General features: G+C 41.1%; 1 protein-coding gene across 7 annotated transcripts in view; it reads right to left on the bottom strand.

Annotated features, from left to right (window-relative positions):
• Positions 1–20,741, bottom strand: part of esrrga (estrogen-related receptor gamma a) — a 140,921-nt gene that overhangs the window by 12,823 nt on the left and 107,357 nt on the right. For 6 of the 7 annotated variants that reach the window (XM_034116887.1, XM_034116888.1, XM_034116890.1 and 3 more), the window contains 2 exons: positions 18,990–19,100; positions 16,013–16,195 (listed from right to left, as the gene is read on the bottom strand). In XM_034116887.1, coding sequence (XP_033972778.1) covers positions 16,013–16,195; positions 18,990–19,100 — 294 coding nt within the window. The remainder of the gene's footprint in view (positions 1–16,012; positions 16,196–18,989; positions 19,101–20,741) is intronic. The other variant, XM_034116892.1, reaches the window with a different exon arrangement.

Raw genomic sequence — 20,741 nt, 5'->3', positions numbered from 1 at the left:
AAGAGTGAGATGGAGGAGAGAAGAAAGTAAAAGGGGGAGAGGTGTTGGAAGGAGAGATGGCGGTGGTGGAGGTGGGAAGACCTTTCTTTCATACCTGTGATTTCACTTGACAAAAGAAGGTTCCCTATTTGGCTCTAATTACATTTCCTTTCTGCCCATTGTTGATAAGACACCTCGTGCTATGTGTGGTAGTTTGAGTGTGTTTATGTGTGTGTGGATGTTGGACAACGTGCATTTACTTTGGTGTTGGGGGGGCTAAGCAAAATGTAAAGTGATGTACAGTTAAAATAAAGTTCAAAGCTTTGCTTAAACATATCAATATCAACTTTAAATGAAAGAAAATGGCCAAAGGTCGGATCTGCACGTGTTCCCTGGACTCCATTATTGGATGTCTGTTTGGGTCTTCAGTATGTACAGCTTGTGGGCCGTAAAAAGTGTAACACTTCCTGTGCTGGATTAACTCTCCTACTAAGCAGCACCTTTTAATAGAACAGCAACCTAAATTCTAAGAGAAAGGGTTGAACATAATTGTTTTTTTACTTATCATGTGTATACATAACGTTTGGGATTTGGTATACAGAGCAAAAGGTCACGTACATTTGTTTTTTGTTGAATTAGGGCGTGCCTACCTGCACATTAAGACAATCTATTCTTCCATGTATGGAGGTACAAAGGTAAAATGGGTGCGGTGTGTGTAGGCATGTGTGTGTGCCATACATTGGCCTGACAGAAAGAGGCTGCAGTGCAGTCATGCAGACTTAACCTCTGCTGCATGCTCTTGTGCTCTTTTCCTTTTTTCTCTTCCCTTTCCTCTATCAGACACACACATGAAGACAAACACACACACACACACACACACGTCGATTCCCAAGCCACCCTGCGGCCTGTTTGTCTGCCAAATGAGTCCTGACTGCACGTTTACACCCGAGACCGCACAACAGTCTGGCACAGACACACACACACACACTGGATAGCCCTCTCTCACGCCCCAGTTACTACAAAGACACACACCAACACACATGTCCAGGAGGCCTATATTTGTTTTCTTGTGGTTACAGGGCAAATGGGAACCAGTGAGAACCGATTGTGATGCTTATGAGTCCATGTGCACTTGTGTGTGTACTGTTTCTGGCATATTGTAGAGCTATTTGTGTGTGTGTGTGTGTGTGTGTGTGTGTGTGTGTGTGTGTGTGTGTGTGTGTGTGTGTGTGTGTGTGTGTGTGTGTGTGTGTGTGTGTGTGTGTGTGTGTGTGTGTGTGTGTGTGTGAGGGAGAGAAAGAGAGTGTGTGGATTAATGTGACAGGTGTGAAAACTGTTTGCAATGCTGATCTGGTCCAGGTTATTAACACACGACTAGTCTTCATATTCTGTCAGTGCAGTAAAAAGGACGTTTGGCATAAATGTGGTTGTTATTTTTAAGCTTTTTTCTTTTAAAGGAACTGTCAATTAAAATCAAAGAAGTGAAAGTAAATCATATTTGTAATATACACATTATAATTGATAATTTACATTACATTTGCCAAACATATATAACTAAATATTTATATTAAAGCAATGCCATTATTATTGTGAGTAGAATAGAAAATATGACCATTTTATTTGTAATCCTTATTGTGATTTATTGCTGGGTACCTTTGGTAACTATGTTGTTCTTGTCATGAGTCTGAAGCCAAAAGGCCATATAAAAACGACAACATCACATTCAAAATGAATAATGAATACCTCTAAGTGTTGATTTTTACCTCACAACAACATTTTGATTGCTGATTTAGCTTAATATATTGTTGGGAATTGAAACTGACATTTCAAGAAGACAAGGAAGGTGTGTGCCCTGGTGTGTGTGTGTGTGTGTGTATGGCCGGGGTGCTGCCAGCAGAGAAGCAGGTCAGCTCAGCGTTGCTGGACCACATTTGATTTGAATGAGCCAACTAACAACTTAACCCCCGGTGTGACACTGCGGCATGGACAGAATAAGCCATTAGTGCTCGGAAAGTCAGACGTTGTGTCCATTTTCAGAAGCTCTGACAATGTCGTCACACATTTTTAGCAAAAATGCAGTCTATGATAGATATAGTTGCAAATTAGGGGAGAGAGATGGTGTTGGCATTTTTCTTTCGGAAAATAAGTAAATACGGTTATTGGTTTTGTGTCTTGGTTGAAGAGGACGGATTCTTTATATGGTGTTTCAGTAACCATTTGATTTGATCAAAATATGCCTCTTTCCCCATGCTTTTAATGTAATACATGTTTCTGTTGTGCATCTACACATTCTTTGAGCACCTGCTTGCTCTGCTAACAGCGACACTGCTCTCTGACCTATTTGATCATGGCCTCGTGAAATATTTAACAGGAAACTTCTCAGTCTGTCTCAACAATTTAACAGCGAAAAACTCACACACTTATCAAGAGTTATCGGTCTTGAGGTAGTAAGAATGAACTTCACACATACAGCAAATCTGAATTCATACTAAGCTCCGTAAGGGTGTAGTGGATGTGTACTGTGAATGCTTCCTGGCCGAGAGCTCCTCATTGAAAGAATTAGTAGAAAGCACATGTGCTGTCCAACAATGCCACAACAAATGTAAGTCACATGTGAGATTGACATGTAATAAACACTTACCATATTATCATTTAAAAAGTAAAGTAAGGAGGCATTATAAAAGAGGAATACAGACCTGTGATGTAAACTGTTTTATGGCGGCTGCTGATTGTATGTGCGAGGAGAATAGTGGAACTGTCTATGTGCAGCATGTACACATATTGTGTTCGGCAGGGGACAGACTTAAGTCTTCTGGCCCACTGAGAGAGAGATTGCATTAGGACACGTGAAGTGTCCAACAGTTACCAGCACATCGCTGCACTGCATGTGTGTGTGTGTGTGTGTGTGTGTGTGTGTGTGTGTGTGTGTGTGTGTGTGTGTGTGTGTGTGTGTGTGTGTGTGTGTGTGTGTGTGTGTGTGTGTGTGTGTGCATGTTCTGTATGCACCCTGTGTTATAATGTTTCAGTGTTCTCTCTCATACCACTTGTACGTGTTTGTGTTTAAATTTGTGTAGGTGCACATTGTCGCATGCTGTGTAACACAAGTGCTCCCTTGAGATGCTTTTTGAGTGTGTGTTTGTGTGTGAGTGTGTGTGTGTGTGTGTGTGTGTGTGTACATTTCAAACTGTTTTGTACCATACGGCCAGACGCCGGCCCAAATGAACACGGACCCCCTGTGATGGCCTTGGCCAAGCTGAAACAAAACACACAAGATACACACACACACACACACACACACACACACACACACACACACACACACACACACACACACACACACACACACACACACACACACACACACACACACACACACACACACACACACACACACACACACACACACACACACACACACACACACCAGCTGACCCAATTACACAGAGATGCGCAACGAAATGGAAACAAATCTACCAAGAGAACCAGCTAATTTAGAGGGGTTTAAAGACACTCATACAGGGCAATCACACACACACAAACACACACCATATACACACATAGTCTCTTAGACAATCAAAAGGGTTATTTATCAATAAGTTGAGTATGTACTGTTATACATATTTTCTTACTTAAAAAATACAAAAATCACATAACGTTGTTGCAAAAGAAAAACAAAGAAAACTTAAAGATTAAAGGTTGTCCTCCACAAAAATGTTTAAAAATGTTTAGTACTTTACTTGGATATTCGCCTTGTGCAGAGTTTGATACTAGGAGTCTGTTTTTACATTAATCAGACAAAGGAGGAACATCTCTCAGTGCTCACCTTAAACAATGTTCGTACAATTAGCATTTTGTGACAAAACAACAGGTTGGAAGTTCAAATAATTTGCATATCATAAATTCCAGCTTTCTCAAACGGGAGAGAAGGACAAAATGCTAATTTTTAGATTTTTAAACAAATAATTCAACCCTCATGTGGAAAAAATATATCCAACACAAATTAATATTAAAGCAGACATATTTTTGCATGTGTTGAAACATGTCGAAAAGGGATGTTAAGAAGCCTTTTGTTCACATCCTTTACACACGAGCATAATGTTGGTTTCATTTTGTATCAAAGTATTCTAGTTGAGAACTGGTTAGGATTGGGGTTAGGACTTATCATTTAACAATCGATTTTATTCACTAAATGCCTGGTTACTATACTGGTCTTCCGTTTGAGTTGCAAATACTGTAAATGTACAATGCATGATAGCTGACAAATATTGTAAAAAACACGAATTTTGGTACACAATCAGTTACTTTTCCATATTGCACACACAAAGTTGTCATCATCTTCACCTTCATCCCCTCTTATATTGTTGGCTAAAATCTCCTTTTTCTATTTCTCTCCCCTTTCACCCTCCCCCTCTCCTTCCTCCATACCCCCCATTTCTCTGTGTGCGGCCTCGGGGAGAGAGGAGCAGTCATAGGGTTGCAGTAGCCTCTAATCAGTGTGAACAGCAAGCTAATTACCAAACCCTCAGCCCTGGCTGACTGTTAATTGCATACATTAGACACCATCAGCACCACTGCAAGATTAACACTTAAAATCTTCCCATTGCTGTAGTGGGGATGAGTGCTCTGTGTGTGTGTCCATGTGTGTGCGTGAAAGAGAGAGTCAGGGGGAGAGAGACAGAGGTGGAGAGAGGGTCGTGTGCTGTATTCTCTGTGTGCACTTGTGTGGTGTGTGCTGCCTCTGTGGTTGCGGGTGCTAATATTTAACACTTAATTAGAGCCAAAATGAAGACGCTGCAACAGAGATATGTGTGTCGAGTGTTAAAGCCGTTGCGGTGGCTTGGGTGGGGGCAGCCGGTCGTTGAGGGCAACCCCGAGTCTCTATGGAGACGACAGATGGAGTGACATTAAGAGCAATGCAGTGGAGGCATTTCAAATAATAAAATATCAATATTTACATTTTAATTACCCACTTCTAGCTCCGCCAGGGCCATGTCAAGGAGTGTGTGGGTGAGTGTGTGTGTGGGCACGAGCCACAGCGAGCTCCACTGGGGCCATGTCTTTATTTTCTCTGTATATAGTCAAGAGTGCGGCTCAAGTGACTCGTCTGCTCTGCTTGAGAGTGTCTTGGTGAAATAAACTTCATGTAAATTAAGGATATTATTCACTATTTCTTCCTGTCATCCTCTAACTCTGCATCCTGTCTCTCCATCATTCAATACAATGCTGATGCAAGCAGGAAACACTCAGTGTGTTAGCATGTGCACACAAATCTGTCAGGGAAATTAACCATGTGTACAGAAAACTGAGAAGCCTTTTGCACTGTTGCCAAAATATGAAAAAACTAAAGAGGACATAATACCTATATTTGTTGTACAGGTTAAAGTATATAACATGTGACAGCTGGACATGATGTGACTTACTTACTGAAAACACACTCAAGACTCTGTCTATCTATCTATCTATCTATCTGTCTATCTATCTATCCTGTGATTAATTCATTTCCCCAGCTTGTTCAATTAACTGGGTTGTGGCAGTCTATTGATCTTTTGGTGGATTACCTTTTCAGAACAATATCCTGCCATAACATATTCTACTGAAAAGACAAAATCCATAGTCCAAGCTACAAGCTAATTTAAACTTAACTAGGCAGGAGACATTTATTTGTTTTCAAAGATGATTATAAAACAATCTTTGTTGTCACAGGTTGTATCACTGTTGCAAAAAAACATTTTGCAATACAATGGGTTATTGATTGATGAATAGAAACTTGCTGATTGTTGCTTTAAAACAAAACCCAATGGTCCCTGTCCAAGCCCGGTGTCTGTATGTGAGATTATGAAGCTGTGTTGATTCTATCTTCCTAATCCCCCCGTAGCTTTCCATGGAGAGAGAAACTCCACAGGGATTAATTTACCATTCACAGATTAGAGATATGGTCTCAAATATCATCATCCAGGACAAGCATGGAGAGGAAGGGCTCAACAATGGAGCAATGAGGAGAGAGAACAGAGGGAATGAGAGAGACATGCCCCGACTGAAAGAAAGACAGAGATGAAAACGAATGCGCACACAGAGACAGTCTTGTCTCCTGCAGCATCGCGCCTTAATGTCCTAGCTCCAAGACACGGACATTAGACCTCATTCCACCTCCTCATCTGGGCCTGAAAAAGCCTGGGCTGAAAATGTTAATTAATTGTCCAATAGTGCTGCGGGGTCATTATGCATTGCAATAAAGAAGCGTGTAATTATGAGATTTAACAGCCATTACCAAGGCCAGGAACTCATATGTCATCATCAGCAACCAAGCCAATGGTTTGGTAGGGCTGTGTGTGTGGCTTGATGGACAGCACACACACATGCACAATACACACGCTTGCACGTGTACATATTGTTCATGTAGGTATATAGTGTTTAGATGTATCAGAGATCAATTGTTTGCCAATACAAGAGCAGAGATAAAAGTTGTAGGTAAGCATGCATGAGACTAAAAGGTGAACGCAAACTGAAAAACGCATACAGGCAAAACCACACAGAGAAGCACACTCACTCACACACACAAACACACACACTCGCACATACCCATAAGTCTGACCGAGACAATAAGGCAGCCAGCTGTGATAGCAGCCTGCAGACGAAACATCCCATCAAGATTAAATAGACACACAAATACACACATTGTTATTTCTCTGTGTGTGTGTGTTTGGTGTGTGCATGTGAATGCTCAGTGACACACTGAGACCACAGACATGGTCCTCCACAACAGAGATGGTGGGAAGTGAGTTTTATAAAGATTAACAATGCATTCGTCCAACACTGCTGGGCCACCCACATGACGAGGGGCAGTACTAAACTGTTGCCTGTATGCAGGTGTTTTCTTCTTTATGTTTACAATTTGTTACCTTCTTTGTGTGTTTATACCTGTAAATATGAAATATATAATTTGCCTCTGTGTGTGTGTGTTGTGTGCCCCTACCATAAGTCGTCCCCAGCTGGTGACAGGCACGCTCCAATCCTATTTTCCCACCTGCTTATTCCCTGATGGAAAGGATGAATCCTCCAGACTGTTATTTAAGAATGATGGGTGGAGGATGGGGTCGAGAGAGAAAGATGGAGACAGAGGGTGCTGGGAGAAAGGAGGAATGTGGAAGGCAGAGAAGGGGGAGCCTCAGGCAGAGAGAGGGAGAGTAAAGAGGGAGTGAGGAATAAACAAAAAGTGGAAGAAGAAAAAGGAGGAAAGAGAAGGAGGTGAGGATCACTGACATGGCTATGAGAGGGAGCGGAAGGCATAGGTAGGAGGAGAAATAGAAAGACTGAGTGAAAAGGTGAGAAAAGGGAAGATAGGGTCAGAAACAGAGAGGAAAGGTAGATGGATAAAGGGGAGGTGGACTGAGAGAGAATAACTATTTCCTGCCTGTCTGTGAACTTTGCATGAACCTACAGAAATAATGTGATGCCATGACAAGCCTGTCCCTCCTTCCACTACATTTGCTGCATGCATAGGTGTGTGATATGTATGTGTGTGTGGGTGTCTGTGACTCCATGTATGTGTGTGTGAACTCTTTATATTGCTTTTGGTGTGTGTGTGTGTGTGTGTGTGTGTGTGTACATGTGTGCCCCAACAGATAGAATAGGATGATGATGATTTGAAATGGAGTTTGGCCTGTGCGTAATTATGATCATCTATCTTTATGCCCCGCCAGCATATCATATCATATCACATCACATCTTTCTCTCTCTCTTTCCCAGACACACACACACACACACACACACACACACACACACACACACACACACACACACACACACACACACACACACACACACACACACACACACACCACACACACACACACACACACACACACACACACACACACACACACACACACACACAAATTGAAAGTAGTAAAAGCTGACTGTTTGCTAGTGATGACTTAGATGATGATGGGCTCAGATGGTGTGCTGATTTATTCGTTACTGCTTGTCTGATGTCACATATTATAAAACTGTGCACGTCTGTGTATGTGTGCATCCGTGCACATTCACTGCGTACGGGTGCTACTCTAGAAATGTACCAGTGTTCATGGGTGTGTTTATGATGTTTGTGTTTGCTTGCTTGTGTGCTGGCGTATGTATGCGGCTTCTCCCTGGTGTGTGTTTTGTGTGTGTGACAGACATTATTTGATGCAGATTAGTCAGTATACTCAGATTGCAGGCTGTGTCTCAAAGGCGGATACACAAATGAATTTGATTTGCTAATGTAATCAAACTAATAAGAAAAACAGCAATGGGCTGCTGAGCGCAAATCTCATGACTTCAATATTTGTGTTTTTTTTCTCACTTTCACTTTACTGAATGCATTTCATGACCAGCATTTTTGATTGAGATTAGAATCTGAATTACTATTAATCAAGGGCAGTGATCTGAAAACAACACGTTTTTTTTACCACATAACACTTTTAAATCAGTGTTTTTCCTAATATACTGTACATGTATTTAATTGACTTGTTAATCCTACTGACTTTTGATGATATTAGTAAAGGTATTGTTGATTATGGTATTATTTTAATGATCATATTTTCTTCAAGTGACTTTTCATTTTGAATTCAGGTCTGATGGTGTGACACACAGGGATTCAGAGACAGCTGGCACCATGTTGCATGTTGTGTGTGCATGTGTGTGTGCATGTGTGTGTCCGTAGGATGTGTCAGGTCGCTCAACTCTAAAGGCATAAGGTATATGTCGCCACCAAGGTGTGACCTGATGGAGGTAAAACTAATGTGTGTGTGTGTGTGTGTGAATAAAACAAAGAGTGTTTTTAAAGCTAGCACCTTTAGCTATGTGTTCTCAAGTGTCATCACAGGCACATTGTCATGGAAACACTGTCAACACGGTGAGGACAAAACAAACACAGGGCATCGGACAGACAGGAGAGTCAACACAGACCGAACGTGCCATCAGAGGCTGAATATGTAGGCACCTTTGTGTGGATGTGTGTTAGTGTTTTTATCAAATAATGCAATTTCCTTCACAAAACCAGGACTACATAGAGAAAATAACCTTTTTTTTGTCCATAAATCTGCAGATATTTCACACAAACAAATGGAGGGTGAACTTTCCTTCACAACTGACATATCATTTGTATCTATCTATGTATTTTATTGTTATTATTGCACCCTTTTTATACCTGCGATAACAACAATGTATCATTCATATGTAACAATATGGTAGCAATATATTTATTTTTTACAAAATGTGGGCTCTTATTTGCAAAATTCACATTGCAGTGTTTGTGTAACCATTACACTAATGTCACCCTTATATGACAATAAAACTTGACAGAATAACTGTCATTTATTTTAAAATAAAAACTGAAAGTAGAGTAGAAAGGACAAAAGAAAAGCAATGCACAAAAAAGAGAAAAGGTTTTCCCTCCACTGTTATCTCGATGACAGCCTTCCAATACCCACAGGCCTAATCCAATAAAGAAAGCCCAACTTAATCCAAACATTAAGCTCAGATATCAAATATTCTTTTCCTAATTTGATTTCATCAATATTTGTTTTCATCTGCAAACAGGAGTGTGTTTGTTTGTATGGGCTGCAGGAGGAAACCATGGCGATTGTGCATTGGAAAATAAGATGTCTCTTATGCACAAATGTGGACAATGAAACAGACAAACACACACACACACATAAGCAAACACACATACTTGACGACATCAACCTCTAAATATATTATGTAGCTCAGGGATGAGCTGAAATGGAAATCAAACACATCCAACAGATCTCAGAGAAAATCAACAGCAACTGGAAACACAAACAGGAAGATATGTACTAGAGAGCACAAAGAAACTAAATTGAATGAAGCAATGAACTAAATCAGATTCTGAAAGTTCATAATAATGTTTGTAATATTTATGAGTTGAATCTCGAAAGTGCAGATCAGTTATTTCACTACAATGACGGACTATCTATATCTTTACCTGAAATTACGTTTGACTAAATACACATGGTGTTATGTGCTTTTTTTAAAAATGTTATACCCTCACTTATCTTTTGAAACATTGTGTTATTGTGTCCCTTATGCTTGTTTTGCCTTAACAAACTTGTGCTTATGTCTATGCCTGAACACTGCCTTGTTTTTCTTTGTATTTACACTGTGCTGAATGTCTATGTGAATGGACTGTATATTTGCGTGCAGTGTTTGTGTTTTAAGACGGCACCCAGCATGCTGTGACTGTCAAGGTGAACTAGCCTTAGACGACAGAATGGGGGCAAATCTGCTAGTGCGTTTGTGTGTGTATCTGTGTGTCCATGTGTATTTCCGTGTAGCGGTTTTCATGTGTTTACATGCACCAGTGTACCTAGACCAGTCGTTTTATTATAGAGACTAATGGCACTGTGAGACAGAAAGACCACAGAGGAAGGACAGCAATAAGGAAAGGAGTATGAAATATTGTATCAGAAGTTTCATGGCAATAAAACTCATTGACTTAGCAATCGGAAAATAATAAAATGTGTGTGTTTGTTTGTGTGAGTGGTGCTGGAGAGATGTTTCTCATCTGATTTACTACCCAAAGCCAAACAAACCTCTTTGCTGATTGATGACAACACCAGAGTTAATAAGGAGGGCCAGAGAGTGACATCATCACTAGTCTGGGATTCTACATTTCTCACACACACCCACACACAGCGCGATTCTGTATGTCTTCAAGTTCATTTTGAAGTGTTATAATGTGTGTCTGTGTTAATTTAGAAAGCTGCACTTTCCGAGTCAAGGATGTGTGTATCCATGTGCATGTGTGTGTGTAGAGGTTCCCCTTGGCTGCTCAGACTTAACATTTGATTTGCTAAAAGGAGCAGGACACTTCTATTAATCAATATTTGCCGACTGACTGGCTGTGTTTCTGGTTGATTGACTGGCTGTGCAGTTACTTGACTGTCTGATTGGCTAACTAACTGACTGACTGTCTGAGAGTCTGAAGGACCAACTGTTCAACTGGTTGACTTCATCTCTAAGTGAAACCCAGTTATACCATGACTTAAACTAAGAGAAAGGGTATATCAAAACAACAGTGGAGGTAAAGATAAAGGAGGGCTTTGCTCATTGAGTGCCTCAATGATTACTCTGTTAAAAGACAAAAACGTATATTTTAACAAGAGTTCTGATTGATGGGTCGACGATCATACTGTTTTTAAATCGAGGGCTACACTTGGACTCAATAAACCCCAATTGCTTAATCAGCAGAGAGATCCAGACAGACAGAAGGATGGTGACGATCAGAGAAGAAGGGAGGTGTGAAATGGGAGAGGGGTTGAGAGATGAGGTTGACTTGATAATGAAGAGGTTAAGGATACCATAGAGGGAGAGAGGGTGGGAGGTCAGATCAGAGAGGGGGAGAAAATGAGGGGAGCCAGTAGTAGATAGAGAGAGAAAGAGGGAGGTCACACAAGAGGTTGGAGGGGTGGGGGATATTTAGCCACCGGGTCACAATAGTATTGTATTAAAGGCTCTTTGGGAGTATCCAGGTTATACTGAGCTAATGTATGTGACCTCCCTGTGCTCCATTCACACTCACATCTCTCTTGTAAACATTCACTTTAGTTTACCTAAATCCTAATTCATGTTTTCAGCAGTACTGTTGGGTATTTCAACACTCGTGCTCACTCCTAAATCCAAACAAGGAGTAAGAGAAAGGAAGCGAAAGAAGACATGATAACAAAGAGAGAAAGATGAAGTATGCAGAACATGAGACAAGGGGACTTCCCTCTCCACCTACTATCCCGTCACCCCGACCAGCACCCAAACCCCTTCTCCTATATCTCCATAAAGGCCGATTAAATGAATAGACAGACAGCAAACCCCCCCCCCCCCCTCACCTCCCTTCCCCCCGTTTTTTACAGCTCAATCATACTGCGTTACTGCCGACACACAGACCGCTTATCCTGAGCGTCAAAATTGAAAAGGGAACGTAAGAAAGAGAGGGAGAAAAGACTGTAAGAAAAGAAAGAGCAAGTAAGAGGAGATAGGGAAGCAAGAGAATAGCTGAGGGGAAGTGGGGGGCAGCCTGAGAGCAATTTCTTCCTTGAATAAAGAAAGAATGAAGGGGGGAGGGGGTTGTAAAAAAAAAAAACCCTAATGGCAAGGCCCCTGGTTCTGGTAAAATCGACGGTGTTATAGGTTCTGGCTCTCGTTCCATGATTCGTTCATTTGTTCGCTCTTTGCTCTTTCGTCAAGTCAAGTGCTCGCCTGTCTGTCTTTCTCTTTTGTGTCGGCAAGTCTAGATAAGAGCTGCCGGCATGACTGCCCGGTAGTCATTTAGTTATTATGGAGAAAAAGAGAGAGACATTGAAGGAATAAGGAACAGAAAAGAGGGGATGAAAAGACTAATTCTACAGACAGATAAATGGCACAGTTTGAATGGCCTTTCTTTCTTTTAATTCACCCTCTCATTCGCTGCTGTTTAAATATGTGCCTCCTCTCACCTGACACATGCAGCCTAATATGCAACCTGAGTTGTGGCTATGAGAGCTATTACAATGAGATCTTCTCTTCACTAATCCATATTATTGGACACCAAAGCCTTTCACGCCCTCTGAATAATAACTCCAATAATATTTCCAGATACCCACAGTTTCCCCGAGAGTGACAGTTTACTGCTCATATATTTATCTACTAAATGTGTCAATATGTGTGTTGCCCGCAGTTTGAATCAGCAAAAATAATTAAAATACTTGTTTATGTGTGCTTGCATGCTTTTCATCTCTGCGACACACACATATGCATGTGTAAGCGGCACATGTGTGATGGAGTCCCATTCCTTGTGGGATAACCAGAGACACACACTGGGTCTGAAACCTCATTTTCCTCTCCTAATGACATATCAAATGTTTGCATATAGGCCATATCAGTATGGAAATGAGCGTGCACACACACATATACACAGCTTCAGAATAAAAGAACCAATCAAAGAAATATGTGTGTATATGTGTGTTGTCAGAAGTCTCTAAGGTTGGGTGAGTCTGTGTGTCAAACATGACTAGCAACACACACACACACACACACACACACACACACACACACACACACACACACACACACACACACACACACACACACACACACACACACACACACACACACACACACACACACACACACACACACACACACACACACACACACACACACACACACACACACACACACACACACACACACACACACACACACACACACACGTACCCTAGCCTTGTTATCCGGGGGCCTGTCTTGCAGGCAGCCTCTCTAACACTGAGTGATGTTTAAATTAGTTTACAATTTAGCCTCCTCGCTATCCGCAGACGGCTCTTAACTCAGTGTGTGTATGCGACGTGTTTTTGTGTGTGTGTTTGCGCGTGTGTGAGCGTAACAAATTGTTGCCAGTACGGCAGACATCTAATGACTTCAAATTAGCTGCCTGGCGCTCGCCTTGACACGTTGTTACCACTGTTAGCAGCCTGTGTGTGCGAATGCTGTGTGTGTATGTGTGTGTATGCAGCGCTGCGCAGCCATATCATGAAGCATAAATTGGCTTCACCTCTCCTCTCTCTGCCTCTGTCTTTTTTCTCTTTGTTTCTCTGTCTCTCTCCATCAATTTGATTAAAAAAATTACTGTACCATGGCAAGCAGAGATGTGTGCCACACACACACACACACACACACACACACACACACACACACACACACACACACACACACACACACACACACACACACACACACACACACACACACACACACACACACACACACACACACACACACACACACACACACACACTTGACAAGATGTGAAACACGTTGCTAAAAAGAGGTTAATAGGTCTATTATATTGTATTCTATTCACAACTTAAGTCATTGTATAGTCTTTATTGTTTGCCGTGTGTGTGTGTGTGTGTGTGTGTGTGTGTGTGTGTGTGTGTGTGTGTGTGTGTGAGTGTGTGCATGTGTGTGTGTGTAGAAGTCTGATAAAGAATGTTGAGGAGGCGTATTTCTTTCTGACAATCCTTTCCACCCTGAGTGAACAGTAGATCACTTCGTGTGTACATGTACGTTTGTGTGTGTGTGTGTGTATGAGAGAGAGTATTAGATCAGTGTTCAGTGTTGTAAACAATGAGGATTTCATAAGGTGTTCACATCACACACACACAAACATACACACACACACACACAGACACACACACTTGGAAGATGAAGAGTTCTATCTTTCTCTGTGAGCAGTGGATTGCCTTTCTCGTTCATCTAATCACGCCATCTTCTCTCCTCCGCCAAGCAATCGCTGCGCTTCGCTGTCCTTAACACAGCAAGCTGCACACACACACACACACATGCTCACACACATCACCCCAGCAAATAATCTGGCTAACTCAGTCCATTCACTTGTAAAATGTGTGTGTAAAGAAAACGTCAAGCCCAATGCAAAACAAAACATTAAATAAACATCACATCTATGTTATTGTGTTTATTGTATGTGTCTGGCAGTTCTGTTTGTGTGTGTATGTTATATATACACTGAGTGTATCCCAGAGGTTAGGAGAGAGAGAATAGGGTAGAGAGATAAATGGATTAAAAGAGAAAGCATTAAGAGTAAATGCAGGACAGTGAGATTACAGGAAATGAGATAGTATTGGAATGAGGCTGGAATGTTGTTTTGAAAGAGACAAATAAATATTCAAAGGGCTATACTTGGTATATGGATCAATATATATGTCTGCTTACTGTCCATATAGCAGCACGTGGATCAATACACTAACAAGAAGCAATGTATATTCCCATCTCTCTTTCATTTTTATCTCTCACTCTCATCATCTCTTTTTCTCTGTTATTTTCACATGTATTGATAAGATATAAAATATATCATTTGGAGATCCTGTTATCCAACGCCATTGACTTTATTGTTATAGATTTACGCAGCATGACTGAGTGGTATTTATGCCTCTAATCTGGTGCTTCCCTCTATACCCTCACAACCCCCTTTACTGTTTTAGCACTGACAACAGGGGGTAATTCCATTCTATTCTATAACAATATTTCCAGTCCACAATGGGACTAATCTTTGTGCTAATCTGTGTTAATCTGAGACACCGCTATTCCCTCCTCTCTGCCGTCACAGCAGGCTCCCTCACTAAAACCAAAACCAGATTATAGTTTTCATCTCATACGTCTCGCTCCGTCTTTATTTCGGCTTTCACTGCCAGATTTATTCGTCATTAGTCTTTTGTTTTCTTATTCTTCCAGAAAATGTTTAGCTCATGTGTTTCCTGCCATTATCTCATTTTCTCCTCTTGTACTCCTGATCCAATTTTGAACAGATTAAGAGGAATTAGTTTAAACAGATTAGGCTGACCTGTAGGGTGACATACATGTGCTATAGGCTTAAATGGACAACACATCTTACTGTTTATATATCACATGTACTTTTAATCATCAGATTGTGACATTTCAAATGTACTCTATTATTGTTTGATTTCATTTTTGGACTACAAAAACTCTACAAAGTTATGGTCATAATTTCAAAGGACTTTGTCATATATATGTTACAGTGACTCACAACACACCAACATCCCCATACACACATTTACACATGTCAAATGTAAGGGGATTGGACCGTTTGGTTCAAGAGGTCAGAATGTGTGTGTGTTTGGGGTGTGTGTGAATGTGTGATACCAGTGAGGGCATTTGGTTGGTCAGGTGGAGGGGTCAACAGTTCAGACCGTCTGAGTGCGAGGATTAAGGTTAAAGGTCACGCCTTAGCACCAGGTGTAGGTAGGATGCGTGTCTGAACTGCATCTGGAGCAGCTGATACCAACAGTGTACTCTGCCAATAAACACAGCATGTGTGTCTATCCTGTATATGTGCGAAATCTCTTATACTCTGGAATTGAAAAAAAAAGGTATGTATGGACGTATGAGTGTCTGATCCGGTCACACCATGGAGTCAGGTTAGGTCTACAGTGAAAGTCAGGGTTCAGCAGATTTTTCTTCCTACCTGGGATGTGTTTGGCCCAGCCGATGTTGACCACCAGCTCTCTGTCCGCCAGGTCACACAGCGTAGTCAGGGCCTTGATGTCGCTGTCTGGTACTGTCGGGTCAGGCATGGCGTAAATCTTCTCTGGCTCGGCCACCAGCAGGTGAGAGACGATTTTGTTATCTGCAAGGCAGCCAAAGGCAACTGACATGACCACCAGACAAGGAGAAAGACACAGAGACAGAGAGATGGTGAATTTTTGCCGTATTAGGGCGCAAGCTGGTCCACACATAGGTATGGCATAAAACAAGTCTGAAGGTTTTGAAATATGCAGCAAAAAAAGTAGCTGACATGACAATTAGACTAGAATAAAATAGGAAGACATGTAGCCTGTAAGTCAACACACAATACATTTCATATACTCCATAGTATACGGTACACAGATCCAGTTTAAATATATCACACATACAGCATTTTGTACATAACATATATACGTGTGTGTACACAAGAGTGTGTGTGTGATTATTTTATACAAATAAGAATATAAACAAATGGAAAATGTTAAACTTGTGTTTTTTTTAATAATCTCAAATACCTATTTTGTACAGTATAATGATAATATATACAGCAAACAAACAGACTGACAGTCAGCTGATGGTATTTTGCCATTTTATATCAAAGTGTGTAATGGAAACAAGATCAGTTAGGAGGATTACAATGCTTTGTAATGTTCTGTGGAATTCTGCAACAATCAACCAACAAATAATTGATTTGATTCCAGTAATTTGGCAGCACGACTATAGATTACACAAGATAAAAAATGTATTGAAGCCAGTTTAGAAGATGCTTCAAGGTGTCATTAAGGTGATTACAGCTGGTGATTCAGGTTGCCTAAAATGTTGTCTTCTTTATTGCTGCTTTAAGAAGCTTCGCTGATACATACAGAAGGGAAAGATAATACTGAAAGCCAAACAGCTCAGCTGGTAATGGTGACATGTGGTGATGAGATCTCTATGGCCCATTAGTAACAGACTGATACCCTGCTTCCAAATTAATCCACCGACTAATCAAGCATGGGAATAATAACAGAGGATAGAAAAGCAAGAGAGGGATAGAGGGAAAGAGGAAAAGAGTAAGGCAGATAAGCAAAGAAAAAATTGGGAGAAGACAGACAGGTAGAAAAAGAGCCATGGACAGATTGTAAAAGACAGACAAGAAGAGTGGGGAGAGCGACAGCTAGATAGAGATAAACAGCAAGAGAGAGTGAAACAGAGTTGGGGGGATGAGTTGTGTATTGATCTAACACTCTCCGCCCCCAATTCTGTTACATACACACACAAAAACACACACACATTTGTTCATAGATATATTCTTTCCATCCTCTTCCCTCTAGCTCCAGCTACAGGGTCGTTTGAGCCAAACCAATCCCAGTCACAGTGCAGTATCTGTGGGTAAATCTTATTTAATGTTTCCCTAATTAGAATCAATGGAAGCCCATTTCCAAACCCTGGGCTATTGTTCTGTTCTCACACAATCAATGGGGACGCTGAGGCTGGGGATTGGGCTACAGATAGATGGGCTGTGTGCGTGTATCTGAGTGAGACAGAAAGATTTTTTTTGTGTGTATTGACTATGTGTGAGAGAAAAAGAACAAGAGAGACCCAGGAAGTCTATATCAACGCTATAGTTTTTGTTTTCAGCTCACTGAGAGATTTGTATCCATACATACATTTAGGAAAATATATAAAAATAAATGAAATCCTAAATAAATATTTAGAGTACCCACTGGTGAATCTAGTAAATAACTCATTTTAAAACTATTTTTCTTACATGAAAAATGCTTGTTAATATAATAACAGGACTAGAGACTAGTTTAATTAAGTCATCTAGTTAGCTGGAGCACACAAATGCTCTGTATATGCAAACACACACTCATATTATCCAATCATTTCAATGATTAGTAGTGCAGAAGTCCCGTTAAGCTGTGTTGGAGCCATTCAGCATATTGGCCTAAAGCAGAATATGCTCCAGCTTTAAGCAAAATGGGCTTTGGGGACCAAGCTGCTAAACACTGCTCAATCTGCACTGCGCGTGTATGTGTGTGTATGTGTGTGTATATATGTGTGTGCGTGTGTGTGTCATGTGTGTGAGCAGACGCTTAGCTAAAGAGCTAACTCTAGTTTGATGTGGTTGCCAGATTGGATTTAATCCGGATTAGGGTTCTGGCTGTTCCCTCCCTTCGTCTCTCTCCCTTCCTCCCTTCCTCCCTCTCTCTCTGAGAAGCCTTCTCATTTAGGCTCAGTCTCTCCCTCTGTCTCCACCTGTTCCCCTGTTACTCTCACTCACTCTCTCCCTTGTTCATTTTTCCAATCATCATGTTTTGGCAGTGGTTTCATTCTTTAAAAAACGCAGCCAATCCAGCCGGACCTAAATGACTACCTTTATAGTGAAATATTATACGTATAAAATATTATGACCGCAAACTGCTAGCAGCAGAGACAGGGAGATAAACTTGGTCCCAAACAGATGGGCTTCTCACTACCCTGAGTCTATTTATGTGTGTGTGTGTGTGTGTGTGTGTGTGTGTGTGTGTGTGTGTGTGTGTGTGTGTGTGTGTGTGTGTGTGTGTTTCTGTGCTTAATTCTGTTTTAATGTCCAACTGTCTCAATTAGTATACAGACTGATGGAAAGGCAGTTGTGTACTTCTGCCTTCTGATCAACTCCTGCTACAATGTGCTATAATTTAAAGCTTTTCTGTTGATTTCTAGGGATGATTTTCCTTAAGCACTGTCAATGGTATGTCCTCCATTGTTCCCACTACACACTTTATCAGATGCTATTGTCACTGTAGCACAAATGTCAATTTGTGGAGGATGAGTTACTATGCACCAAGGACAGTATGCAAATGTCTGTCCTTGAGAATCACTGCTCAACCCTAGGAGAGAAAAAGGCCGTCACATATACTGCTACCAGTCTGAGTGAGTGTGTGTGCTCTTACATTGCTTCTTGGGAGGCAGAGCCAGCTGTGGGTTCAGGTATGGACTGTTGTCCGCATCTATCCGGCGTTTATACTTCTGTCTCCCACCACGAACCCTGTCCAGACGAACACCTGCAAGAAGGGACAGAAAACGTGTATCAAAACACTGTGCATGACTTTTGAACTCTTTTGATTAGTTAACAAGAATACAAGGAATATAAAAGAGAGGAAACGAGATTACATAATATGTCTGGGAGTGAAGTGGTGATAGCTGTCCTGTTTCTGCAGTGCATACATGTGTGTGTTACGCATGCAGGCACTTTTATGTTATCGTCAAGCTTGTTAAACTCGCTTGCCTCTTTTGTTCTACAACTAACTAATTTATAGAGACACCATTTGAGTAAAAGTCTCTCTCTCTCTCTCTCTCTCTCTCTCTCTCTCTCTCTCTCTCTCTCTCTCTCTCTCTCTCTCTCTCTCTCTCTCTCTCTCTCTCTCTCTCTCTCTCTCTCTCTCTCTCTCTCTCTCTCTCTCGCCCAATCTCAGTCTCTCTGTTGCTGTCTCTCTCTCTGTCTTGTTAATTAATTGACACAAAGGAGTCCTAATTTAATTAGGCCTATCTCTCAAGGGATTGGATGTTACCGTGGTTACCACTTAAAGATGGATAAGGAAGACAGAGGTGTCATGTACCCTGGAGGAGGAGAGGAGAGGAGGAACGAAAAAAGGGCTATCAAATGTTACAAGCTAACACGATTTTTTGTATATACCATTCAGAAAAAAAACAAGGCTCAATAGGGTTCATCCCCTTCATCAACAGATAAAGATCTGAAAATTAGACCAAAAAATATAGATAACACTTTCTGTTTAATGCTTTCCCATAGGTCTCCCAATGCATATCCATTAAAAACAGTAAGCACTAAATGTATAGACAGACAGAGAAAGGAGGAAGAGGAGGGGGCAAAAAGAGAGAGCGAGCAAGAGAGAGATTTGCTAACACAGAGAGATTTAAATCCTCTGAAAAATGTGCTGACAATGACGAAGACAACACACCTTAGAGATTTAACAGAAAGACATCCTATTGGCAGCAAAGACAAAAAATGTCAGTGAGCATGTTTGTGCATTTTGTTGGCAATTGTGAGAGCACGAGTTTCCCTGTTTTATTTGTGTTTTAACAGATACACGCTTTTATTCAAACCATCTTACAGTGTCCTCATTTATTTTATGGTAATGTTGTCATTTAGAAAGCTCTTACTGACCAAGGCAGCAGTCAAGCCAGTGAACTGAACATTACATGCCTCTGTGTGTGTGTGTGTATGTGTGTGTGTGTGTGTGTGTGTGTGTGTGTGTGTTCGTGCTTGAGACCAAAATAGGTAGACAGAAGGGCTGACAGTCCAGGTACAGTGGGGGGGACAGTGTCAGCAAACGGTCAAGAAACTCTTAACACCAGGGGGTCGTACGCACTCACACATTCAAACACACTCTTTCACTTCTCTCTCACAAACACACACACATTTAGACAACATTTCTCTAACCCACATCCCCAATGTGTTTGGGTAAGCCCCGACAAGCAGCTTGCTCACTCACTGCCTGGCTCAGTGGTTGGTCAGAAGAGGAGAGGGAGACAGAGAGAAAGCAGGTGGATGTTTGAATGAGATGGATTAATATGAAACTAATAAATAAAAAAAGGCTTCAAGATTCATCCTAAATACAGCAATACATAATACAAAATTGAAAAAAAGGGTAAAAATGGGGTTTCCATGTCAGTATTGTAGCATC

Source organism: Trematomus bernacchii, unplaced genomic scaffold (genome assembly GCF_902827165.1).
Source record: "Trematomus bernacchii unplaced genomic scaffold, fTreBer1.1, whole genome shotgun sequence".
NCBI lineage: Eukaryota > Metazoa > Chordata > Actinopteri > Perciformes > Nototheniidae > Trematomus > Trematomus bernacchii.
Note: the sequence above shows the minus strand (reverse complement) of the source record. Positions and strands in the feature narration are given on the sequence as shown.